This window comes from Panthera onca, chromosome F1 (genome assembly GCF_046562875.1).
Source record: "Panthera onca isolate mPanOnc1 chromosome F1, mPanOnc1 haplotype 2, whole genome shotgun sequence".
Lineage (NCBI taxonomy): Eukaryota > Metazoa > Chordata > Mammalia > Carnivora > Felidae > Panthera > Panthera onca.
Window position 1 is genome coordinate 29,167,870 of NC_138355.1, and position 27,249 is coordinate 29,195,118.

Sequence of the window (27,249 nt, forward strand, 5' to 3'; positions counted from 1 at the left end):
ACCTCGTTCTTCTCCAGGCTGCACTCCTCCATCATCTTGTCTCCTTGCTCCTGGAAGGTGATGATGATGAGAGCCACAAAGATATTGACAAAGAAGAAAGGGAAGACCACAAAGTAGACCACGTAAAAGATGGACATCTCCATGCGGTTGCTGCGGCTTGGTCCTCGGTCTTCCTCTGTCACATCAACAGAATGCTGTAAGACTCTGTAGGGACAGAATGAGGGGGCTTGGATGGTGGATGGAAATCTTGGCAGTGGCTCTGAATCAAGGCTTCATTAGGAGATGTGCCACCTATTATATTTTCTTATATGACTTCTTTGACTTTGCAGATCCACCATAATTTTTAGGGTCCATAATCAAGGTGGTGAAGATCCAGTGACCCCAGATCCACTGCTTTTTCTATGCCCTGTTCCATCATGCATCCAACTGCTAAACAACAGAGTGACATTAGTTTATAGCTTAGGTTGTCATATTCAATACCAAGAGACCCCTGGACTTCCTGGCATACTGCCAACTAGAGTATGCTGCCACCAGAAAGTGGGGTCTTAATAATTGCCAAGTCTCTGAAAAATCAGACATTAGCAGCCTAAGAAACTGCATTCTGTTGTCTTCTTCATAGAGGTGTGACCACAGAAAGTGTCTCTGAGTCTTCCAACTCATTCTTAACCCTCAATCCCAAGGTGAAGGGCCAACGTGGAGGATAAATGTATTCAAAACAGTCCCCAGGGAATTCTTCTAAGGGGTGCAGAGCCATTCAAAACTCATTTGCTCTACAAGAGTCAGATGACTCCACTCAACTCAATTGGCTAAAACAAGAAGAGTTTCAAACATCTCTGACTTTGTTATCTCCCTCTTGATTTTTGCTTTAGGTTTTTTCATTCCTCCTCTCTTCCATCTCTCACCCACTCATAACCACTTACTTTCCCTGGTATAATAACAAAGGTTTAGCCTCATTCATCTTGAATAAGCTTCTCAAGGCAACCATGTGGCCCTATCCCAGCTCACAGACAAGCATGCCAACTCAAACCCATCACTCACTGAGGCCATCCTTCCCCTGTGGAGACAGTGAAGAGGGTCAGCAGGGCCCAGATAATGTTGTCGTAGTGGAATTCATGGCGCTTCCATTCCCGGCCTTTCACCTCCATCTTGTTTTTTTCATGATCTACATAGTTGCCTCTAAAACAAGAGTACAAATGAAATAGGGCCTCTTCACTACAGCTCGTGGGAGAGTAAGGAAATTCTACAAACTTCAATCATGTGGCTAAGTCATAATCAGGATACAAATGCAAGGAAGAAAGCAGTGTATTATTAAAGGCAGTCTATCATTGCATAATAAAAGTGGTATTAGGTGCCCAGTAGACATGGAAGATGAAATCCTAATCCTTTTACTAGTCACCGTGCAACCTTGAGCAGTTTAAACTTCCTGAGCCTCAGCTTTCACATCTAGAGTATGTAAATGAAACCTATCTCAAAAGGTCACTGTAAAGATTGATAATGAAAAACAGTATGTAAAATGCCATGTACTGTGTGTGACACAAAAGTTTAGCAGTTTCCTATTTTGCCTTTTTTCCTAAAAGAAGAAATGAGAGATGGGTAAGAGAGAAAGAGAAGACCTATCTGTGGAGGGTTAAGTGGGCATCACTGGAACATGCTTTAGCAGAAAGTGAGTGGCTTGTGCTGGCTGCACGTACATGCACTCCTTCTCTGTGTCCTTGGAACTGTCCGTGCAATAAAAGAACTTTCCCTTGAAGAGCTGAACTGCGATGACAGCGAAGATGAACATGAAGAGCTTGTAGACAATGAGTATGTTGAAGACATTCTTCAAGGAAGTCACCACGCAATCAAAGACAGCCTGCAAAGAGAAGTAAAGAGTACTGTATGTCCCTGGAATGGCCTGTGCATTTGCCTAGAGCGGAGCTAGAGCCACATCACCACCAGCCAGCCCCACTGAGAAGGTGCCTCAGGAGATATCACCTTACTAACAAGTGACCTCATGGGATTCAGAGGTGGCTTCCAAACTGGTCATCACTGCCAGGACCTACCACCTGGAAGGGCACATGTGCTCTGAAACTGAAAGTAAACCCCAAAGCAGTAGAGGCCAAAAGGCACCAGGCAGTGGTGGAAGTCCTTTGTGGGATCCCAATAGGTGTACTCCAGTTAGTGGGAGGCACAGAAATCTATCGCAGAAAGGATCTCTGAGAGCATTTAGCCCATTTTAGCCATTACATGGCTTGTCCCTAACCTTACATCTATTTGGTGGCCTTCTTAGATTTGGTTTATATATTGCATGCATATGGTTTTCTCTTTACCTTTCTAAATGGATCAGAGAGCGCGGTAAATTACACCTTTATTTTAGTGATAATTTGAATTAATCCATACATTCGATCAAAACATGTTCAATACTTCACATGTTCACATGTTCTCTAGCTTAAAGCCAGCTGTATTGGGGATGAGGAGTCAACAGGTGATGTAGGAAGGGATGGAGAGCAGCCTTCCCATAGAGAAGGGAGGACTGGGTGGATAGAATCAGACTGGTGCTTTGGTCACAAGCCTGGATGTCACTCTGCAGAATCCATTCTAGGCCCTGAGCTGTGGGGAGTTACACAGGAATTCGACACATTTCAAGCCATTTTTAGGTTATTTTCTAGGTTTTTAGGTTTAGCTCACTGGAGAGTTGAGCCCCATGGTGGGACTGCATTTGTGCAGTTGCCACATCGGTACAGTTGTTTCTTCACAGCGCTGGGTGACTATCGCTGGTTTAATTAGTTCAACACTGCGGGGTATGTGAGCGGCACGCAGCCTTGTAGAATCATCAGAGCCACCTACACTTCCCCCAGGTGATGGAGCTGCAGAGAAAGCAAGAAGCCAGCGCTTCCTAATTAAGTGGAATTAGCCAAGGCTGGGGTCGCATTCTCCAGCCTATTAACTAATCTCATTATGTGGTCTGCAATCTCCTTAGGACCCCAACATAGCTCAGAAGAGAAGAGACCGTTGGAGCCTGGGCTGCAGCTAACAACATTGGTTAAGGCCCCAGCCCCCTGGCGGTATTGTTGGGGTGGAGCAGAAAGGAATGAATATTTATGGACATGGACCGAGGCCTGGAACAATGCTGGGTCTATTACCAGGTACAAGGTTGTTGTAGTGAACAATGTGCGTAGCCCCTGAAGACCATGCTCAGGCCTGGTGCTGTGGCTCACTCTGGCTGGCCATGTGGCCTGGGCATCAGGGAGTGGACCTCAGGGCTGTGAACCAGGCGTCCTGGCCTCCTCCCTCAGGGTGGCTAACTCTCACTCACAGGAATTCAGGAGGAAAAACTTTTTCCCCAGTGAGGCTTCAGCTTCTGTTCACAGCAGTATATGTGTGGGGGGAGGAGGGTTCAATGTGTTAGCCAACTGGACTTGAATGGTAAAGCACACCCTGAGGGCAGGAAGGCTCAGCCAGGGAAGAAGCCCCAGGAGGGTTGAGCAGGGAGACACTGGTTAGAAAGGAGGGGAATCAAGGTAATATACCTATGGAAGTGCAGGCCCTGGAAACAGGAAGAACTTAATCCATGTTAGCTCCTCCCCATTCTCTGCTTCTGCCAAAAATGACTATGTTCTTGGGCAAGTTGCTGACCTATCTGTGCCTTAAAAATATGAAGGGGCAGGGCTAGTAAATCCTTTCCTTCTCTAGAATTACCCATCCCTGGTTACTCAGCATGACCTGCTGTTCGGCCACAACACAGTTAGAAGACTTCTGCTACTTCCATTCTGGTGTTCTGGGTCCACCTTAATGACACAGGGTGCTTTCTGGGTGACATGCCACAGCCAGATATGTATAAAATACCACCTGGGTCTGGACCCCCTCATAGATTTCTTGGCATGTTGGTTATTTTTCTTTTAAACAAAGACCTTTCACTCAGGCCGATGAAAGGACCCCAGTCCCTGTGTGAGCCAAAGGACTATTCTCAGAAATAATTCTCTGAAAGTAGGCTGACCACGGCTAAAGACAAGATGGGAGAAGGGGACTCGGAAAACCTTACCTTGAGCTTGGGCAAGCGCTTGATGGTCTTCAGCGGCCTCAGAACTCGGAGCACCCTCAGAGATTTGATGGTCTTGATGTCCCGCCCCTTGTTAGTTCTGCAGGGGAGAGGCCCCCAGGGATCAGAAGACGGGGAGAAATGAAAGTGGCATTCACACTACCGCATTAACAACAAGGTAAAAGGGGGGATAGTGAGGCAAGAGGCCAGATATTGGGTCAGAGTAGACCCCCTTCAGGAAGACCCCACAAAAGATTCAATTCACTCCCTATTTTGAACACACTCTTATGCGCGTGTGCGTGCACACACACACACACTCATGTATATTCACACAGAAGAACACGTGAGCACGCACAAAGGCATCCATGTAATAAGTATTTTAATAAACACTTCCTCTCCCCAATGGCTAAAGTAATGCTGGTTATTAACACATTAGCAGAATGAGAATGGAAGAGAGATCGACTATGGAATATGACTGGTAACCCATTCTGGATCCCCATGGTGCCTGGTCTGGTGCTTCTTGAGTAGCAGGCTCTCAAATGATATTCGTTGAATGGACTGGGAACCCCTGGTTGAAAGCAAGTCTCATCAGAGGACTTAAGCTAGTCCTTTCCTTGACTCTACATTTGCCACCTTGGCAGAACTCATTAGTTCAGGGGAGAACAGGGTGAGGAAGGGCAGTAGGGACAGGACACCCCTGTTGTGTTGGCTGCCGCTTCCAGAGAAAGCATGTCATGTAGGCTTCCTGCCAGGACGCTGGCTCACACTACCTGCGGATGGCTGGCTCCCTCCACGGTCCCTTCTCATCGGAGGTGCCCTATACCTAGCACAAGCTGCAGAGAGCCATACAGTTGGAGAAGGACCAAACTCCAGTCCCTGCCCACCTTTTATCCTTGCCCTACAGCTAATGAGCTTCCCTATTCAGCCACTTGGAAATGTTTGCTCCTAATAGATAAAATATGCTTCCCTTTTTAGTTTTAGGAATGAAATGAATAAATCAACCTGCATTTCTCCCTCCACCCTTCTTATCCCCTGAGATCTTTACATTCAATTCACACAATTGCAATTTGTAAAAGACACAGATGGTAGGAAATGAGACTCTAAAGACTGAGCTCAGGCTCTGGTTCTTTCCTCATGTTGGCCCAGAGTACCATTACACCAACAGCCCGGGGAAATGGGATCCAGAGCATCAGATGGGAACTAAAGGGCTTCTGCCTGCCTTTTACCCTGTCCTTCTGCCATAGCCGGCATCCCCTCTGACAGGGAGATAAAAGATCATCTTCTTCCACAGAAGGCAAGGTAGGAAGAAGACATTTAATAGAATTCAAGGAATGTTGGCTTTGCTCAGAATGTGAATTTAAAGACCCTCTTAATGGCTGTAGGCCATGGCCTGTAAGCCACTTTTATTCCATTTGAACTCTTAATACAGATAATCCAAAAATATTGCATTATCAGGTCTTTTGCATCCAGGGGTTTTGTATATTTTATAAACTCTCTTACTGTATTACATTCATATAGCTACCTACCTAAAAAAGGCAACTTCTAAGCCAAATACATACCTCAACCAATAAAAATGATCACTTTCCAAGAAGGCTTGGTGACTCCTCACTTTTGTTCTCTTGGTTGTCAGTGAGAACTTACCACTCGTATAAACTCACTGCTCCTTTCTCAACGAGCAGGCTCCTTCCCTCCCAACTGTACTTGCACCCTCCTCCAAGCCCACTTCCCGTATTCTTTACTTCAAAGAAAAGAGAAAACAATATTTACCCCAAGGCATTCCTATGGAGGATCCAAGCAGAAAGCAGTTAAAAAAAAAAAAAAAAAAAAAAAAAAAGGAGGAGGGGTGGAGAGAAGGAAACAGTTAGAAAACTTCAGGGAGGACAGGGAACCTTACAGCAACAGGGAATTGGACAAGCACAGGCCCAGGAGATCCCGCTTACAGCCTTGGCACTTGCAGAGTCCACACGCTTTGTGAAAGGAAGGGCCAGCGCACCATTTGCTCCACACCCCCCTCTCCAACCTGGAAAGGCAAAGGCCCTTTGCAAGCACTAGTGAAGCTGCCTCTAACCAGATGGCATTCCCCACAATGTGCTTTCTTTCATGGAGCCCAGTCTATTGATGTTTTCTAAATATAGCCTTTTACTTCCTTAGTATTCTTCAGACAAACTCAATTTCCAGGGAATTTATAAGAAACCAGGAGAGAGGAATTACTCCTCTGCTCTGGGCCAGAAACTCTATTGGGAAAGGCATATCATGCCATAGTGGTGTATCTATGCTTATGAAGGAGTTCATTTGCAGTGGGGTACACAGTCACTCTGTCAGGGATAGCATGACCTCCTCAAAAGCACAGATGAGCAACACCTTAAAACCACTTCAAAATATAGGGGAAAGCATAGTCTTCAAGGTCCTGATGTCACACAGAGGATGGCTTTGATAAATTAAATGACCGACTGTCTATCATGAGTTTTTGCTGTGCAGCTTGAAGAAAAATCATCCCAGCTCTATTTTGAGGCTTTCCAATAACAAAAAGGGTGAGAGCATAAATATGTAATACTTAAGATAGAAATAATGAGAGCCAACTTTCTGAATATTAATTCTTGGCTAGACTCTATGCTAAGAACTTTTAGTGTGACTCTTTATTTAGACTTTCTAATAACTTTAGGACATAGGAATGACTATCCCCAAGACTATATGATGGTTGGAGCTCTTGCTCTGAACCAGTAAACCTCTGCAGCAGGTTTTGGTTCCAAGCTCTGTCAAACAGCTCACCAAATTCTAGACCTGGAAAAGGCCCCTGAAATACACTTAACTGCAAAGGAAACTGCATCCCCAGGAAGATGTGCCTTGCATAAGATCACTAAATAAGTGAGCCACAGTGCCACTGGTGAACCTGTCTGCAGCCATGTAGAACTGTCTAGAATTCAGGCTGCAGTTCTTAGTTGCTGGTTGCTCTAAACGGCACTTTTTCTCCTTTCTTAATTTTTTTTAATGTATCACAAACCTGGGTTACATCACTATATGTCACGAGCAAAGACTTCTAATCATTATTTTACTTAGTAAATGATGTCATATTGAAAATTACATTAATTTTCAATATAATTGACACACTAATGTTTATTTGGGAATTAAACCCAAGGTTTTATAAATCTTACATTGCTCATGTGATGCCCTCTGAGTGTTCAGAAGGCAAAGATAATATCTTCCCCTGAGCTATAACAGTGTCTTCTCATATACGAGCCTGGACTCACGGTGGATTGGTCCAACACACCTGTATCCACTCATATAACAGCACTGATGGAGTCCTTAGCATATGTCAGGTACTCTTCTAGGTGTGGGTTTACCACCGTAAATAAAACAATTGAGGTCCCTAGCTTCTTGAAAGTTACCAAGTCTAGTAGGGAGAACAGACCTCAAGTAAACAAGCAAACAAAAGTATAATTTTAAGCTACGTGCCATGGAAAAATGTAATCACTTGATTGAAAATTTCACCAAAACAACTACATAGGTCACCTTCCTTTCCCTAGGCTACATTCATCTTAAGGAAAAGCTTAGGGAGACTCTTCCATATCCCTAAAATGAGATAACAGAGTAGGATCAATGGATGGGCAGGTGATTTAGGGTCACACACTCCAGGCTTTTACCTGTTGCTTAGCCCAGGTCCTCAACTCTGAGACCTTTATGTCCAGTAGCATCTGAACGGGTTCTCAGAGGTTCATACTCACAGATGCCCATTTTATGAAGGAAGGCCCCAAATTTCTTGCTCTTCCCACACACCTGGATAAAGGACAGAATTTGTTCTCTATAATTAATTTTGCTCCAGGATCCTAGTAAAATATTCTGCTACGGAACAAAGAGCATCTCTGACCCATTGCTCGTATGATGTGTGTGTCTCTTGTTTTGGACAATGGGGTTCCTTAACAGCACACTCTGATCTCAACAACTGATTGTAGCCGCCAATATACAGCAGGGGTTGGGAGAGAGATTTGTCCCCTCCTGACTCCCACAGAGTTGAGCCAGGGATAGTAATAAGACAGAGGCCCAAAGCAAAATAAAGATTAGTCATTGCTCTCCACATTGTTCAAACAGGAGGAGCCACTCAGGCTCAGATTTTGAGCGGTTGAAGAAAAGCACACTCGCTTCTCAGTTTTGTTAACATATGTTCAGCACTGATTTGAAAACTGCCATTTGAAATGAAAAGAATACTGGATAACAAAGCCACAGAATCCAGAAAGGTCTCAACAACTTAGCACCAATATTAATTTTAACATTAATTAAAACATATCATAATTTACACATACACTAGGCTAAAGTACCTTTACCAAAGTCATGCATACAAGTTATTTAAGCCATTATCAAAGCTAACAAGATTGTAAGGAAAATGTTTTATCAAACCAGGGGACAAACTCTTAAAGCACTTTAAACTGAGGCACATTATTTTTGAAATAATTCATGTGCTTTTTTACAAATCATTTAAGTATAATCATTTGATAACACTTTGTTAGTCTTTGCTACTCCATGTATAATCAGAATTTTTTTTTATACTGCCTAGCTAATTACTGAAATTTATCAGGTCTAAAAATTAACTCTAATGTTAAAATTTGAGGATAATTTCACATGGTAGGATGTACTGGTCCCACCTTAATTGGGACTCATTTGGGCCACCTGTTTTCCCCACGCCTTTCCTACTTATTTGGTAAGTTGCTGGCTGCTCTCCAGGAAAAAAAAAAAAAAGTCACATTTCTCTTACATCTCATCAGTAAAAGATGAGACTTTTCTAGCTCAATTGTCTAGTTGCCCTCCAGATCTTTCATGTATAATTACCCATCATTCACTGTAATTTCACTCTTCAGTTTCCAGCGCCCTCCCTTCCAACCCTTTCTCAAAGGACATGTTCTCAAAGTGATTTCTGCAAGGAACCACTCTTTCCATGGGGGGCAGAGTCGGGGTCTGAAGAGCTCTTCCTCCTTAAGTGGAATAGCCTTCTGCCCTCCCCCATGAGTCCCAGAGAGAACAGCACAGGGATTTGAGGGAATCTCTTGCATGAGAAGGAGCCTCCAGGCTTGCTGGTGTGTAAGGCGGGGAGAGGAGGTCACACTGTGAGGAGTCTTGAGCCTTGCTAAAGTGTCTGGGACTATTATTTGGTAGGCAATAATAACTAAAATTTAATATGCACTTGCTAAGTATTTGGCACTATATCAGACACTGAATATATTTTATCTTGTCTCTCACAAGACCAAAACACAGTTATTTTTAATTCCCGCTATGGATGAGGAAATAGAGACAGTTAAGGCAGCGAATAATTCGTCATGCTGGGATTCAGAACTAAGTCAGGCTCTGAAATCTACGTCCTTATTTGTGATGTTACAGTGCTTTTTCAGATGGGAATCACAGGGGGTTTTAACCAAAGAAGGAACAGCAAAAGAAAGCAGTTCCTGAGCTCAAATATTGACCTATCTATCCTCTGTTAACCTTAATCAGTTTAGGGTCTGCAAAGGTTCATGGAAAGAAAAAGGTACAGATGGAATAGCAAGATGGACAGGGTCAGGGACGCCCTTCTTAATCTGGTCCATATGTCTTGTCTGTCTCTAAGCAGAGACAGATGGACCTGTAGGCTGAGGAGAGATCCACGCCAGGCCCCCAAGTTGAGTTTACAGGGGTTAATGGCTTAGAAATAACTACAACAACAGAGGTAGAAGGAAGTTTAATGTGACAGAGAAAGCCCCTAAACTTGAAATAAAAAGCACCAGTTGTTTAAAAATGGTTTTGCAACTAATCCAATGAGTCAAAGTAGTTAAAGTCTCCAGCAATCTGCTTCTAAACTATAAAACTTTCGAGTGATAAATCAACTAGTGAGAAAGCACTTTAAAAATTCTAAAGACCCATGGAAATGATAGTTTACCTCTTTGCGTTGGCAATTCTAGTCTCCAGAGAAAAGTCTAGAACCTGTAAGGTAAGACTAGGTCATCTATTTGTGTATTCTTCTTCCTCACCCATACCTCAGCATTGCTTGGGGTCTCCCATGAGCCCTAAATCCTTTGTGACTCTGCCAACTTTCTTTGCTCTGTGACCAGGGCACTAACTCTATGCTAACTGGTTAGTGCATAGTACTTTCCTTCTTGCAAATGCATCTCAGTGAGCTCCCCGTACACATTCAGCATTGCTCCTGAAAACTTTCTCCTTTGCAAATGCTGCACCATGCTGTAACTGGAAGGTCTAAGCACTGAGGAGCAGGAGACAGCAAAGCCCCTTACTGTCTCCTAGCAGTTTTGTTATTTGGTCTGGGGAATGGTGATTTTGCTTCTTAGTGTTCACATTCTGTACATACCCTAGATCCCTCATGTGCTGATCTTCCCAAGAAGGCCTTGGTGCTGGAAAAGTCCAGCCAATACACTCCCCTATGCTGTGGCTCTGTGAGTGTGGATTAAGCAGATGGCTTGCAGGTCACACGATCTGAGCGGATCCTTCCCTAGTCCCATCATGACATCTGCTCTGGGCTATTCTAAAACTTACTTTTAAATCCGGAGGGCACTGTGGTGGATTTCTACTCACCCTGCAGGACTGCGCTGTTCCTCCATCTGTGTAGGCTTGCCTCACGTGCAGGGTGTTTCTTGCATCTGAGGCTGGTTAGCCAAATTGTTGGCTACTATGTGAATGGGGCTGTGTTCCCTGACTGGACCGTCTCATTTTGCTTGGTTATGTGGCCACAGGCTGAGGTCCATTTATAATCAACCATCTCCCAAATTTGTGCTTGTTAATAAAGAGAATTGCTTGGGCATTCACACCCATTGCCTACATATGATAAAGGTCTCCAAATGCACATTCCCCAGCAGCACCAGTGGTGTATATAACAGACAACGCATTTTTCAGTGTTCGTCAAAAAAAAAAAAACCCAAAACAAAACAAAAAAAACATGCATGCTGGGCTTAATGCCAAGAGCAGGTAGACTGAGAACTTATCTCTTTCAGGTATCCCCTCCATGTGGCTCCTACTCTGTCACCCCTAATTCATGCCAAAACCCATTTTCTATGTCTTCTTACATGTTTATTTATTTTGAGAGAGAGACAGAGACAGAGAGTGAGAGAGTGAGAATGAACAAGTGGGCAAGGGTCAACAAGAGAGGGAGAGAGAATCCCAAGCAGGCTCTATGCTGATAGCACAGAGGCCAACGCAGGGCTCAATCTCATCAACGATGAGATCATGACCTGAGCCAAAATGAAGAGTTGGACACTCAACTGACTGAGCCACACAGGCACCCCCAAAACCTGTTTTTCAAGGCAGCTCAGATACAATCCAGCAGTAGGCACCCCAAGACTTCACGGCCATTCATCACCTTTAGTGTTCCTGTCTGGGCAGAAAGTCATGGTAAGTCACTCTCGAGGTGACTCTTAAGGCTGGAGTCTCGAGAAACAACATCCTTTTCTCTGCTCGCTGCTGGAAATTTCCAACTCCAGCTCAGCCAGCATCCTAAATCCACAGTTAATTGGCTACCTGATGGCTAAATTTAATTTTAATCCTTCATTTTCTTCCACAGAACAGTGGGACTGGATGACCTGTCTGGCTCAATGGTAAATGGGTCTTCTCTGCATGAAGCAGGACTGTGTCCACTCCTTTTCTTCCCCCACAAGATGAATGTGTAGGCACAGCTTCCTTTGGGAGACACCCCTCTCAGTTCTAGAAAAATAGGGGTTGTCAAGAAAGAAGTTGCACAGCAAAGCTTGAGGTTTGAGGGGACTGCCTCAGACACAGGCGCACAGTGAGGAAGAGGAGGAAGGAGCCAGGTATAGGGTAAAATGTCTGTACGACTATTACTGTGCTGAGTGTAAGTGCACACTAGTATCTCAGTTCTGAATAGCCACTCCTTTTTCAGAGCACGCATCCACACCTTTATAAATACAAAAGTAGAACTGGGGTACCATATTCTGTGGCTCCCGAGGACCCTCCCGAACCTAAAACTGGATCTGCATATTTCACTGAATGAATTCAGAACTGGCTCTGCCACTGTGGCTGCATTCAGAAGGCCTTATTCATCTTAAAGACTAGGGCAGAGTGTCAAATGTCAGAAAAGCAACACACTTCAATGAAAAGAATGCAATAAAAGCTAATGTGGGAATTCTGGTTCCTTCTGGCATCGAGAGGCAGATTGACTCATGTTTTTCCTTCCTGGCTAAGCATGGAATAATTAAAGGCCAAGTGTGGCTATGATCCAGGTCCCCTGTGTGCCAGGGAGCCCTGACCTTACCTTGTGCCCTGCTAAGATGGCAAACAGCAAGGGGAAGCTTTGGCCTCAGCTGCCATAGAGCCTGCATGATTCTGACTGATGCACAGGCCCCAGATGGGGGGAGGAGATAGGAGCAAAATTGCTATTTTTTTTAATTGTTTGTGTTGACAAACCGTTATCAGCTGTGAGTTTACTGTTTACAATCCAATCTAGGATAGCTCACCTGGTGACCTGACTTGAGCTAGTCAAGTAACATGTTGTAGAACAATGAGAATGAGGAAGGTGAGGAGCTTGGGTTGGAGTGCAAGATCACACATACATATGTCCCTCACCTTTCTTCCTATGACCCTGTCCCTGCCCACCTGCCTGTCCAAATCCCTTCACTCAACATTTAAGGTATGAAACCTGAGGGCCAGGGGGCATCACCATGACTGTGCAAGATCCCATAAAGCTCATGAACTCACCCTGACGTGTTGGCCACATGACTTCCCTACAAGGCAGCTGACTCCGGCAAGACACCCCAAAGTGACCGAATGTACCTGATATGCAGATACCCAGAAATGCCAAGGCTGGAGCCATCTTTGTTTTCCCATCCAGGAGGCTGGGAAGCAGAAACGATGGCAACAGGGTGTGAGGACACTGGGAAAAGCAGTTTCTGGCCCTTTGGTGTAAAATAATTATCAAACAGAAGAATCCCTCTTTTTCAGATAGAAAAAGATCAAAGAGAAAGGTTTCATAGATCCAGTCACTCACCAGACTTTTCTTGAAACCTCACAGAGGAAAAGGCACAGTCAGTACATTTATAGTTGGCAAACACTCTGTGTCTCCATATGGCCCAGAAAGTGGGGTGTTGTGAGGGCAGTGGAATGAGGAGAAACATATCCAACCTCTGCCAAAACTCTGCCCACTTCCCTACACAGGTATCTGGCTGAAGGCAGGAGACCTGAGTGTTCTTATAAATGCTTTATAATGTAAAAGTGTACCGGGAAGAATAGGAAAGGGGCCATGTGAGTATCTTTCCGTTTATTTTCTCATCTCCTGGTATGCCCACACTTAGAAAATAAATCCCCTTCCCCTCCTCCTCAAAAGTCAATAATAAAAGTTCCCAAACAGAATTTGTCAGGTTTACATTATAAAGAATCCCTTCACTTGAAGTACGCAGCTATAGAGAAGAGAGAGTTCTCTTCAGCCAGTACACAAACAGCATATATGCTTATAGAAAACATACATGATGGCAGGTGCAGACCTCTGCAGGAGGGCTCAGGGGACCACGCAGCTTTCTTTGAGAATTCAGCTACAGGCCATTCCCTCCCCTTGGCTAGGGGTATTGCTCTTGGGACTTGGGCTGGGTTCTGAGAGGGCCCTGGCTGGTAGTGTTGGAAGGGATGCCAAGTCACCTATGACTTCTAAGGCATCACATAAAGGTGTTACCATGGCAATCATCATCAGTTCTACTCAGACTGAGCAACAGCCTGAGTAGAAACCTCGGCAGGGCAAGGTTCAATTGCAAAGAGGAGAGAGAGATAGGGCTAGAGTAAGGTCATCTGAACGGTGGACATTCCCAGAGGCAAACATATGGGTTATAACAATGGAAGTTGTAACCACAAGGAGGGAGGTCCTTGAAAAGTGTGCAGAAAACCCCACATTTGGCTTCCTGTTGGCTTGAGCCTCCTGCCATGGCCCGGCAGAGTATAACACAGGCTTCCTTCCGCTGTCTGCCCCAGGCCAGGCCCTCACTCTGCTGGCAGGGGAGATCCTGGCCAACCCTACCAAAGTGATGGAAGAGCTGAATTCTCCGGTGCCCTTAATGAGGAAAGGGAGAGAAGAGAGTTAGGAAGCATGGCACATGAGCGAGAGAAAGCATTACCTGGACCTCAGCAAATGTGACGAAGGCCAGAGAAGAGGGGTGTGAGCCTGTTCCATGAGTAGGAGGAAGGGGAGAGGAAATGTGCATGGCCAGCTTGGAAGGATGGTAACAAAAGACAGTGGATGGAGAAGGGTGAGCAGGTACCATTTACATTTCCAGGGAAATTAAGAAAAAGTTCAGAAAGTGACATCACTAAAAGCAAGTGATGGATCATAACTCTCAATCCATCACATAAGTGTGGACCCCAGAACCCGAGGGTTCTTGGGGTTCCCTGCACTGTACCTGGTCTGAGGACCAACAGACAGGCTTCGGTTCCGGGGCTGTTAAGGCTTCCCTGCCACCAGCACCAAAGCCACCACCGCCATGTTTTCAAAGGGTACAAAAAGAGAACAAGACAGGTGACAACCCTCCAGCCCATCGTCCTCGCTCTGGATCTGAGGAGAGACAGCTGGACTGTGGACATGGGGCAGGCATGCAAAGGCTTCCTCTAAGATGCAACTTTTCCCCATGGGCACCTATATACCTGGCACGTAGGCACAAGGTGGTGTGTGTGTGTGTGTGTGTGTGTGTGTGTGTGTGTGCGCGCGCGTGTGTGTAAAACAAGTCGTGGAAACCACTCTGTGTTCATCTTCAACTATTTTCACACATTATATATCAACACATACTTGTCTTCCATGTTTAGGCTTGGTGAGAGAATGGAAGCATAAGGAAGGAAATTAACATTTATTGATCACTTACACTGTGCCAGGCCCTATGCTAAGCACTCTATACACATTATTTTCACTCCATTTCAGAGATGAGAAATTGAGGATAAAAGGGTTACTGTCTTGCTATGTTGCTCTAGCACATGATGCAGGTAAATAGAGGGGCTGGGATTCAAAACAGGGCCTGCCTAAGTCCACAGCCCACACCTTCCTCCCACTATGTCCTGTCACCCCAATGAGATTCCTAAAGATGGGGTGGATTCCTTGATATACTTCTCTCCTTGTCTTTCATTTCTTCAAAAAGACACAAACTACTTTATTGAGATCAAAATAAGAAAGAAGAACAATATGGTGAATAATGTAAGCAAATGAATTGACAAAATGAAAAGAGAACTTGACCTTTTAGAAACTCAAAGGTGATATTTATCCCTTACCAAATAAATAGGCCTCCTTAGGAAAAAGACTCTAATGCTTCTTTCTAAGAAGGAGGAAGAGGAGCTGGGAGTCCCCTTGGTACAGCCAGAGCTGCCTTGATTTTTGTCTTGAGGTGAGAATTCATACGAGGTAGAGATGTTTGGGAAAATGCCATGCTTTTGTGAAATTTCCTTGGAAATAGCTCAGTCATGTCTAACGGGAGTCTTTCCTGTTGTGAGAGACACAGGTGATTCCATGCGACTCTAATAGGGGTTAATATACTGGTGTACACGGGGGACAAGGGACACTGAAACTGATCTGCAAGGTCAGCTCAGGGTCATAAGCCACATTCACCCTGGCTCTCCTTTGGGGGGGTCCCTCATGGCTGGGACAGCAATTCAAATAGCCTACTTCTAGGTTCTGGGAGATCTTAGATTCTTAGGACAGCTGGAGACCCCTACCCTCAGCCACTTGGGGAATGTTTCTTCTTAAATCTCACCCCACCTCTTTCTCTGCCAGGGTAGACAGAAATGGAAGCTTATGGTATTTGGGGAGCGGGGGGAGGGGGATGGATGACCCCTTTCTTGGACCTGGGAAGGTCAAACCTATGCAGGTATTTTGCCCCTTCCCTCTTTCAGTTGCTATCACTGACAACAACTCCCAAATGTTTCTCTTCAGCCTCATCACACTGAAGCCAGACTTGCTTAGAAGATTCAGCTCTTGTAGTTGAAGAGTCTGGAGGGAAGCCTGCTGCACCACCTAGGAAAGGGGGGAGGCTGCTCTGGTGGTGGAACAAGGTACAGACAGAGCCCAAAAGGCTGTCATTCATCTGAGGGTACTCGACATACCAGCTTAGGGAAAAGGCCCTGACACCATGTGTATTTCCCAGCTATACCCTGGAGGGTTATGAGAGCCCCTTCCTTCGTCGGATTCCACAGGAATGTCGGAATGTGGTTGAAAACCTGCTACAGCTGGATCAATGTTTGGGGGAAAAAAATCCCCAAATGTAATGAACACGGTTTAGTTACCTAAACAGTTTAAGACTGTCTTCCTCAGTGTGTTATCAAGGAAGTTCCTAAATCTTACGTTCTGGAGTTAAACGTATTAACATGGTTCTGATGTCCCTGAAATCTTTCTGGGGTATCTCTGCTCATGAGCAGAGAGTTTCCTCATGCTCAAGATTCTGTGATTCCCTAACTTTATTCTACGCTCTACATTCTTCTTTCAAGCTGATTCTTTGTTTGAGAGAATCAAGAAACGAGAGATACGTAAGCTGTCCCTGGGTCCCTTCCTGAGCCCCTGGAGGCACTGCCCACATGGGTGAGCACCTGCCCATGCTTCCTCATCTCCAAGAAAGGAACCCCAGGGCCTCTGACTTCTCCCTAAGGACTTTCCCGGCTCCTCCTTCACCAGTGCTACTGTTTCGGGCATGTGAGCTGAAGATATAAGGCTCCTAGAAGTACCACAGAGGGCAAGCGGGAAGCAGATTTCAAGGGCAGCTCTCTTTGGCACCACTCTGAGTGAACTGTTTCTCAGGCTGGCCTTGGAGAGGCCTTAAAATCAAGGTCTCAGGAAGAAGAGACAAAAGGGAATCAAACAAGAAGAAAGAGTTACACTTACGCCAAAGCAAAGGCCACCAATGCGCCAACCACCACCACAAAGTCCAGGATGTTCCATAGGTCTCGGAAGTAGGACCCATCCTGCAGGATCAAGCCCTGGTCTATCATCTGAAGGAGAAAGATGTGAACAGCCAGGCATGAGCCCACTGGTGTCGGCAATGCACCCTGAGCTCAGGGCTCCCCATGACAATGCCCCTACTGCCATTGTCTCTACAATCAACCCTGCACAAGGACCTGAAGAGCAAGAGGACATGTCTCACAGTCTCTCTTCACCTCACTCTGAAGCCCGAGGCCCCTTGTCATAGCCACCAGGGTTCAACTAGACTCCTTGGCTCTCACAGAACTCTGCCACATTCCTTCCTCCATTAGTGGCTCAGAGCACCAGGCATCGCCACATATGCACAGAGGGAACCCCACATAAGGGAGACTATGAAAAGAATAGAAATGTGGGGTGTTAGGATGTGGGAAACAGAATGGGGGGCAGTGAGGGCAGCTGAACTACATGGTGTCCAGGAAGACCCATCCCTAGCCAACCCTTTGCCTTGGCACGTGCCCAGGCTCAGACCAGGGAGCACACTGGGGAGGTGAGTACAATCCCCACCCCTGTCTGCACTCCCACTGCCTGCCTGAGAGTGGGCCTGGCTCCCCTTGGGCCATACCCACAGGTCTGCCCCAGTCTAAACAGATCCACGCAGACGTGCTGTACCACAACATCTTATCATAACAGACTTCATCAGAATTCTGAGGCCAGAGGAGGCGTGGCTGGAGGTTCTGTCATTGGCTGGTAGGTGGCAGCACTGGGGAAGGGCACCAAACTAAAGGAGCAGACACATGACCCATCTAAACCCCGTAGCCCAGCTTTTCTCTAGGGGCTTTTACCTTTATAACCATCTCAAAGGTGAACACGCCAGTGAAAACATAGTCAAAATACCTCAGGACCTGTAAGACACATATCCATGAAGGGGAAGAGCATCACGTGTGGCCACCAGGCTATACACATGCCTGACTGCCCGTGTGCATGCAGTCCTGCACCCCCACCCCAACTCGTTTCTACCTCAGGACAGAAGCTTGGGATTGGGCCTGCTAGTTGGACACAGGAGGAGGGGGGCCAGGCGTTACTGCTGGAACGGCATGACTTAGCAGTCAGTCCTTGGCTCTTCCCTCCCCTTGGGCAGAACTTCACTTCTTGGGTCTGAATGGCCCCACAAATATCTCCCTCAGGACGTAGAATCCTTGTCAGTTCCAATCCTCCTGACCTCCCTCATACTTCCCAACATACACCCTTAGGACCTCCGGGAGATGTCTCAGCAGCCTGGGGTAGAGCTTCAGCTCCCCAACTTCATGCACATCCCTCATGACCCTACATGACCCTGTAAGACCTGGCTGGCTCGGGGGAGAAGGCCCACTGCTGAAATATAACAGCACACAGTGTGGCTGGGGAGTGGGGACTGGAGAAAAGGGGCTGGTCTTGAAATGGTCCCTACTTTGCCCTGAGGGACTGGAATGGACCATTTCTTAACCCTTCTTCACTCCCCAGGAACCTGCCTTAATTCACTTTTAATGCTGGGATGGGGAGGGGCTGGGATGGGGTGGGTACCAGGGTATTACGGAGGTTGCAAACAGCTCCCGTGCACCCACTTTGTTGCGCTCCGAGTTGGTCAGGACAGGGTCCTCGGCTGCCAGGGCAATGCTGCTGGCTGCAATCACCAGGAGAATGCACATCTCAAAGTAGCGCAGGTTCACAATGTAGTGGCAGGCCCTGCGAATCCTGTGGGGTGGAAGGGCCTTCTGAGCTGCCTCTGCTTCCCTCCCATCCCCATCTCTTACTCCCCACCCTCATGCTCATCAGCCTCTTCCAGACAGCCAGGCCCTGGCCAGAGGAAGCCATGGGGAGAGCAATTTAATTTCTCAGGCACCACCCTTGATTTAAAGCTCCAGTGGGAGAAGGTAATCAGATCGATTAGAGGCTATGGTACGCAAGCCAAATACATTATCTGCAGGCACGGGAGCAGCCAGCATCAGATTACACGCACTCAGCATAGCTACATGGGACCCTCCATTGTATCTCAGTGTCACCTCCCCCACTGTATAGAAACTGGGGCATAGCAAGGAAATCATAAGAAGCCAGAATGCAAAAATAGACCTTGATTCTAAGATTCCTGATGAGAGGAACAACAGGTTTTCATGAGCCCCAGGTATTCTGATTAAAGTGATCATATTCTATAGATTGTATTCTGGACTCAGGTGACCCGATATACCTTAGCCCAAGTTCCTTCCCTCCCAGAGGCTTGTCTGAATACTGCCCGTGTGGTCACTGAAAACCTTTCTGTCTTCCTAGCCTCAGAAGCTGGTCTATGCGTACATCTTGCTCATTTCCAGGGCAAAGGCAGCTCAGTCTAACCTTCCAGAATCTTCTCTGCCACCTCCATCTCATGGCCCTACCTCTGCTTTGAGGAACATGCCATTTCAAAATCCACATATAGGGCAGTGGGACCAATCCTCTTAAACTCCAGTGGGTGGTCTATTTATTCCAGGCTCCATATTCTCAGTTCTGTCCACCACAGAAATATTTGGTGACACATCCCAAGTAGATTTCCTTGCTCCCACCCCAGCCCTCGACACAACCTACTGAACAATTTGAGGTAAAGGGTCCTTTTCTCATGACATTGCTCATGCTTCTCAGTCTTAAATTATTCTTCAGATGCAGCACAGAGCTCAGCGGCAATTCAACCTCATGACACACTTCTACCAGGGAGCACCCCGCATGTTTCAGATGTCTGGCCACAGTTCACTGAGAAGGATCAGGGGGCGAGCGGACCCTCGTCTCTCCTCCTCATCACCCCAACTCTGGCTCTAACCCTGGTCGTCTACCATGGTGCCAAAGGGCGAGCGATAGGAAGGTGCCTTACGGGTTGGTGGTGCTGAAGATGAACATAGAGCTGTGGGGAACCATGGCTTTGCCCGTCTCACGCTTCTCCTTCTTTTGCTGCTTCTTCTCTACCTCTTCCTCTTCCTCTTTGATCTCTGCCTCCTTCAAAGGACTGGCTTCTCCATCAGTCTTGTTGCTGACTGTGAAAGGCACATGTTGAAATCATCAGAAACCTCACTGCATGTGAGAATAGCACCTTTTGTTTTCCATAGGGATGGGATAGAGACGAGGGGAAGGGGTTACAGGAATGCATCTAGCCAGGCACCCTGCAGGCACTGGGTTTGTTAGATTACACTGTGAAGCCCTTACTCTCCTCCTAGCCTGACCCTCACCCTAATTTTACATGACAGCCTTTTTGGGCATATAAATAATAATCATGTGGGGCACCTGGGTGGCTCAGTAGGTTGAGTGTCCGACTTCAGCTCAGGTCACGATCTTATGGTTCATGAGTTCAAGCCCTGTGTCGAGCTCTGTGCTGAGAGCTCGGAGCCTGGAGCCTGTTTCAGATTCTGGGTCTCCCTTTCTCTCTGCCCCTCCCTCACTTGCACTCTGTCTCACTCTTTCAAAAATAAGTAAACATTAAAAAAATAGTAATAATCATGTTTCCCAGGGTAACAGAACGATTATTTCTGTTGTAAGGCTTACAAAGTTATATCTAAAAATCTAGATTCTTTGTCTACATTTACTTACTGAATTTTCACAACAATACACCTTGAGCGGCATACATTATGTCCATTATACAGATGGGAAAAGTGAAGTTCAGGGAATTCAAGTTATCTATCTTCAGTTCATACAGCTAGTTCCCAACTCAAAATCCTATATCCTTTCAATGATATCACACTGCAATGGAAGATTTTAAGAAACCATTACTCTGTTTGCAGCTGACTCTCTGGCTGTGCTTTTTCCAGTCGTGATTAATGTTGAAACGGGAATGCAATATTCATGCAAATATGGGACCATGACGGGCTTCCAGGGCTAGGAGGATGAAGGAGTCAGAGACTGAGTGGAGCTCTTGGGCCGCCACCCTCAGTTTCCACATGCAACTTACAGTGTGGGTTAAGTGGCAGGGAGGCTAAAGCTGAGTGGGCAAGGGATTCAGTCAAACTCTCCCACTGTTCTCTCACAGTGACCAACTCTACCCTGGAGCCTTGTGCAAGCAGCAGAGCTCTGAAGCTCTGGCTTTCTGGGTCCTTCCAAAAGGTAAATGATCCCAGATCCCTCTGACATTATGCCCTTACCTATGACCAAGGCCATAGACTAGCCCCAGGACAGGAGCAGAGGAAGGCCAAACTTTCTTGATGTTTCTCATAAGAGAGGATCCAAAAGATTTACTTATTAAAGCATAAAATTAAACACACACCACAAGAGGTTGTGAGTCTGACATCCTGAGACATGCCCAAGTCAACCAACCTCAGGAGCAGTGAACATGGGAGACTTCACTTTTTAAAGCAGTACTGGCATTTTGAGTGTACAGAAAGTAAAGCAATGGAGAGGGAGAAGAAAGAAAAACAGGAAGAGGAGACTGTCCTATGAAAATAGAAATATATGGGAAAAATCAGAAGGAAAAAAAAGCAAGGGTAGAGTCCTCTGGTCATAATTCAGTGAGCATGAGGCGGCAGCCAGAATTAATGCAGGAATGGAAGTGGGGTGAGGGGTGGGGGTGAAGTTGGGGTGGGGGTGGGTTTAGTACGGGGATAGAGGCAGGGTTAGGGCAGGAAAGGGGGTGGGGCTGAAGTGAGGATAGGGGTGAGGTTAGGCTAGGGCAGGGATGGGGGTAGATGGGGGCTTTCTGCTGTTTCCTTTTGAGGTCTGGAGATTAACATCCATTGCCTGAGGAATCTATCAGAGAAACTGAGTAAAAGCTCCTAGGAGAAAAGAGTAAATAAGAGTAATAAATTCATAAAATGTTAGTGCTGAGGAAGACCTCAGTGATCACCCAGTTCAGTGCTTCACTTTAGGGTTGACAAACTGAGGCCTCAGGAGAAACAGGTTTGGAAGCCACACACTAAGCGGTCTGGACCATCTCCTGCTCCACATGGGTTCCCTAACTTGTCCGGGTGACATGGCCCCTCCGAGGTCCTGGAGAGTGCCATCGAGTGTTCACACGATAGATCAAATAGCCACGTATATACATCTGGCTACAAAACCACATGTGATCTCTCTGACGTCTCTATGATGGTCACAGGGGCCAAGGCGTAAGCAAATTTTACAGATAAAACTAAAGATGGAGAAAATTCTAACTTATTTTTCCTGCAAACCTAGATAAAACTGCTCCTATTGTTTCCTTGCTGAAGAATGATTTCGTCCTGCTGGTGGGGTTTTTCACGTAGCTTTACTGAGCGACTCCGGAGCCATAACTGTCCCCAGCCCTGGGTGGGATGGGTGGTGAGGGTGAAGGGGGACAGGGACTTGTGTTCTCACTGTGAACCACAGTTGAGTCCACCAAGGGGCCCACGTCGGGGATGGCGACGGTGACGCTGGTACTCTCAGTGGTGGCCTTGTCCGTGTTGGCCGTGACACAGGAGAGGTCGGGCTCACTCTGACTGATGGCCCGGCCCATGTCCAACTGCACATCCCCCAGCAGAGCTTGCTCACTGCTGCCCTCCGGCTCCTGCTCTGTCAGAGCCATGTCCTTCCCCATTTCCAACTCTGGCTGCGGCTGGACTAAGGGCGTGTTGGCCTCATCAAGGGCTCCTGCCAGCCCAGAGCCTCTGGGCACCATCAGACTGTTGGTCCTGCGGAGACAGAGGAGGAGACGGCTGGTGCTCAGATCAGAAGAAGATGTTCTAAAGTGGCTGGTGAGCCAGGCAAGAGGGAAAGTGGGGGGAAGCGCAAGGAGCCTCGCTCGGAGCATGGCATCTGCTGCCTCTCACCCCCACCCACCCAGGCAGAGAGGAGCTAAGACCCATGGGCGCTGTCCGTGCCTTATTCCCATCCATCCACCTATGACCCACACCCAACAGGAGATGCCCTAGAAGACCAGTCTCTGGGTTTCAGGGGGACAGAGCCCACTGTGTGTCATATTTACACATGCCTTATAAAGGTTGTGTCAGTATCATTTCCATTTTATAAAAGGGAAAAGTGAGGGCCAGGCGGGATTGTACTGAAGCATCCTTAACACCAGGAGGGCTCTATGCCTCCAGGGCACTCCTGCGGCTAACTTACCTCCTTAAGTCTTGGCCTCTTTCCTCTTCCTGGATTGTGGGTTCCTTGCCCCCGTGGCTGGCCCTGGGCTCACGGTCCTTCTCCCCCTCGGTGGGCACCCCTTCATCCAGACTCCGCTCCTGGCTGGCAGACCTGCTCCGGGAGGTGGAGGAGGGTTCCTTGCCTTCGGTCCTGACACGACGGTGCCTGCTGCGCCGCTGGCTCTGCCTGTGCCTGGCCCGGTCCTCGAAGGTCACCACAGTCTCCCCTCCCCCAGCCTCCTGCTGGGTCGAATCACAGTTCCCATGACACGGCCTGGCCAGCCATGGTGGCTCCCGTTTGCCCAAGGACAAGGGGCTCCTCTGGTTGTCCAAGGCACTCGGCAGGTCCCCTCCGTCCCCCTTGAGGGACCCCCCGCGGCTAATGCGCTCCTCCTCACATTTCTCCAGGCCCAGGCCCAGGCCCTCAATGGGTCTGGGTCTCCGGTAGAGGCTCGGGTGGGCGTTGAGTGGGTTGAGGGGGCTCAGCGGGTTGAGGGGGTTGAGGGGGTTCATTGGTGGGGCCTCCTCTTTGTTGAGGGCCTCCTGGCTAGACATCTGCATGTGCCTTCTCAGCTGGCTGGTGCGCTGCTCCCACACTGACATGTGGTGCCGGCGCCTCCGCTCCCTCCTGCCAAAGAGGAAAGGGTGAGGACCACGGTCAGGAGCTGACTGCTGAAGGCCAGGGAGGGAGCCACAAGGGTGTAGACCAGCCCTCAGTAGCCACGGGAAAGGGGTGGGACACATGGGGGGCAGCAAACGGGAGAGCCTAGGACCTGCAGACAGGAAGCACAGAGAGATGCAAGGAGCCGAGTGGGCCACGCACGAGTAGGTGGTTGGACCAGTGCCTCCTGGTGTGTGGGGCTTCCCACCCTAATCCCTGCTCTGCAGTAGTCGAAGGGCGGGCAGGGATCAGCCTAGGACTGAGCCCCCAGGGCCTGCAGGAGAGGAGTAGAAGGCTTACCAGGTTTTCACTCCCCTGTTCTCCTTTGCTCTCAGGGCACCAACCTGTACCCACCCTCTGCTCACCACTGGCCCTTAATTCAAGGTCAGAGATCTTTCTTCCTCCTACTCTCCCTGTCTTTGGTCCCTCAGATGACAGCCTGGGATAGCACAGGCTGAAAGGCGCAATGGTGGGCTACTCTTGGAGGATGACGGACGGCAGTGACAAGCAGACCCACGGAGTCATCCCCCTCAAAAAATAAGAGTGCCGTGGATCTCTTCCACAACAGCTGATAAAAGCCACAGGCTGCACGTGTAGAGCCCACCAGCAGCTCATTCTCCAAGCCGCTGCTGAACATCTCATGTGGCGGCAGGAACACGCAGACATATGCACGCAGGAGAGCACGCGGGAGTGGGCTCACACGGGCGGAAGGGTAGTCACCTACTCTTTCACTCACATGTGCCCACACACATCCTCACTGAGGCCCACACCTGGCTGTACACAACTGCCTACGTGCAAGGCACACCCACCAACACCAATTACCCACACCAACGCGTGCCCACTCACAGGCCGCGCAGAGGAGTGAACAACACACAGGGTCACATACCTTAGACACACACTGATATAAGCACATGTCGGAAGGTGCAGAGGATAGTGTCCACAAACCATGTGCACGGAACACACGCGCACACCACAACGCACACTGACATACACACCCAGTGCCACTCTGCCCACTGTGTGGTGAGAACAAAGACACGGTGTCCCTACACACACACATAACCACTCACAAACACGCAGACCGGTACACACATACAGGTGGCTGCTGCGTGGCTCCCACATCGACATGTGGTGTCTTCTCCTTCTGTCTCTTCTGGGAAAGAAAAACGAACAGGTTCAGTTCACCCCAACCTCCTGGAACCACAAGCCCCACAGCCACCAGCCAATTTTCAGGAAGAGGCACAGAGTCCTCTACGTGCCCGTACATTCTCCACATGCCTGCTGCCCTCCGTAGACTCCCGACCTTCAATTTGCCAAGGGAGTGACCTTTGATTCTTACTCTGTGCAAACACGCGGATCTAGTTTTTGAAGCGTACATGCAGGGACACAATGGATATGTCATTTCGTAGAGTACGTAGCTTCAGGTGCTCGATCATCATGCCCGGCACTCACACCTGTACCTAAATACCCTTCAAGAGAGCTATTCTGGAAACCGCATAAACTTGCATGAAAGTTGTATTTCCCTCCATCATTTCCAGGATATTCACAGGGGTGTGACTTCACAACTCATCACTCCAATCACTGTAAAATATGCAAGAACAAATGCTTTGCCATGCACACCATCAAAGCCACACAGTAGCCCATGGCCAGAGGCAGGGTCACCACTCCATGAGCTGCTGTCCATGTACTTCAAGATATGTGCCATGTCCCCTGCAACTGTGCAACACAGTGACCCTGGCCAGAGGTCTTCCAGGTTCCATCTGTTCATCCAGGTAAAACACAGTAATAACCTTCTTAGTCATGCACAGGGGAAAAAAAAAATCTTTCTACAGACATACACATGCTGTTTCCTTTTGTTTACAAGCTCGATAGAAGGTCAGACAGGCAGGGTGTGGGAATCACCCACAAAGGCAAAAAGGACTCGTACAAACAAAGCCGTCACTGCAAGATCAATGCTCAGGTAGAGGACAACACATCTGGGACACCTGTGGAGTGAGCTCGCCCCAAGTCCCGGGCTGACAGCCCCAGTTTGGCCCAGTGGGCCCCTGACTAGACCTAGGAGGCTGGCAAGTGCTGCGCCCTCCCTGACCAATGGAGAACATGCTAGGTAAAGCGGCACTGCTCAACTGCCATGTCTCACATGCACAGGGGAGCCTGACATGTGGGTGGGCGGAGGGAGTAGAGGCAGCTGGTTGGAGCCTCGCTTGGCATCTGGAAGAGGCACAACGTGTACACGCATCCACAGAGTGGAGATGCCTGTGAGCCCCCCGTCTGCATGCACCCTTCAGCACAGGCAGCTGCAATGCAATAAGGCACACGTGGGCTGGTGGTGCCAAGGAGCATGGGTAGCATATAGAAATAGAAGCACACACACTAGCCAGGCAGCATGCACACCCACTAGGGAAGGCAGATTCTGCCGTCTATTTGCAAATTCTCAAATACTCAAATAGCCGTTCTCCAGAAGCACATGTGTAAGAGTTTAAGTACATGGAAGAATTCTCTTTCTTGTGAATGCACACAGGTGCGCGCGCGCGCACACACACACACACACACACACACACACACACAGACCAGTCAAAGAGAGACCCAACTTTTAATTCCCACACAAATCAGATACACTTCAAACTCCTCTTCACTCCTCCATTCACACGTACGAAGATCCAAATTCACACCCCATCATGAATATACCTTCATTCTTAAAATCATACAGAGAAGCATCGACATATCTCCCAACTCATGCATATGTGACCTCACATACACCTTACATGAACCTTGTGGATCAGGAAGGGCAGCTGGCGTTCTTTCCATTTCAAAGATGGGGAAACAGACATTCTAGAATCCTAAGTGGCTCTCTCTCCAAGTATACTGAGCATGTGAGTTACAGAACCAGCCCTCAGACCTTCTGATTTGTAACAACACGCTTTTCATGTTTCTTTATAGACAGCCACACCTTGGTTATACAGCAGCCCAGAAATCAGGGGTCTCGTTTGCCCTCCCCAGCAGCACACACCCACCTTGACACAGTTCCCAGCAGCAGCACATACCCTACAGCAACGTACTGCAACCAGAGCCGTATCTCTGTTCATCGTGGAGAGTTACAGCACCTTCCTCCACCTCTCCAGGCCCAGATACACACACAGCTCACTGCCTACAGCCCTATGCCCTACCAGCATTTCATTCATTCTTTCATTCTATAAATAGTGAGTTTCTACTCTGGGCCAAGCATCTTCCCAACTCACGTCTCCAAACCCACTCTTCCTCAGGCTTCCTCATCTCAGTAAATAGAACCACCCACTCCGAAGTGACAGCCAGCCCTACCCACCAGCATGTTTGCATACCTGTGTGTGTGTGTGTATTTTTAACCCAAACTCACGAGTGCAAGGAAGGTGGGGAAAGAACTACTCAAGGCCCAGAGATTATTCCAGAGAGGAAGGAGTTGTTCTGCCTTTCTCCATCAATCTTTAACAAATTTTCAGGGCAGTATTTTCTCACGCACAAAGAAGGGGCTGAGAGGCCAAACCTTCAGTTCTGAAAGGTGAGGGCAAGATGAGGATCATCCAGGGGAAGGAGACCCCCACATAAAACCAAGAATGCCTCTACAGGGAAAGGCAGCAGACATTCAGAGACCTTCCCATGA

General features: G+C 47.7%; 1 protein-coding gene across 8 annotated transcripts in view; it reads right to left on the reverse strand.

Annotated features, from left to right (window-relative positions):
- The window catches only part of CACNA1E (calcium voltage-gated channel subunit alpha1 E), a 496,397-nt gene that overhangs the window by 47,706 nt on the left and 421,442 nt on the right, over positions 1–27,249 (reverse strand). For 5 of the 8 annotated variants that reach the window (XM_078440843.2, XM_078440842.2, XM_078440840.2 and 2 more), the window contains exons 21-31: positions 24,709–24,765; positions 22,935–23,582; positions 22,191–22,504; positions 19,750–19,909; positions 18,479–18,608; positions 17,720–17,779; positions 16,842–16,948; positions 4,022–4,118; positions 1,692–1,852; positions 1,039–1,176; positions 3–204 (exon numbers count right to left, since the gene is read on the reverse strand). In XM_078440843.2, the coding sequence (XP_078296969.2) occupies positions 3–204; positions 1,039–1,176; positions 1,692–1,852; positions 4,022–4,118; positions 16,842–16,948; positions 17,720–17,779; positions 18,479–18,608; positions 19,750–19,909; positions 22,191–22,504; positions 22,935–23,582; positions 24,709–24,765 (2,074 nt within the window). The remainder of the gene's footprint in view (positions 1–2; positions 205–1,038; positions 1,177–1,691; positions 1,853–4,021; positions 4,119–16,841; positions 16,949–17,719; positions 17,780–18,478; positions 18,609–19,749; positions 19,910–22,190; positions 22,505–22,934; positions 23,583–24,708; positions 24,766–27,249) is intronic. The other 3 variants (XM_081791869.1, XM_081791872.1, XM_081791871.1) reach the window with 1 other exon arrangement.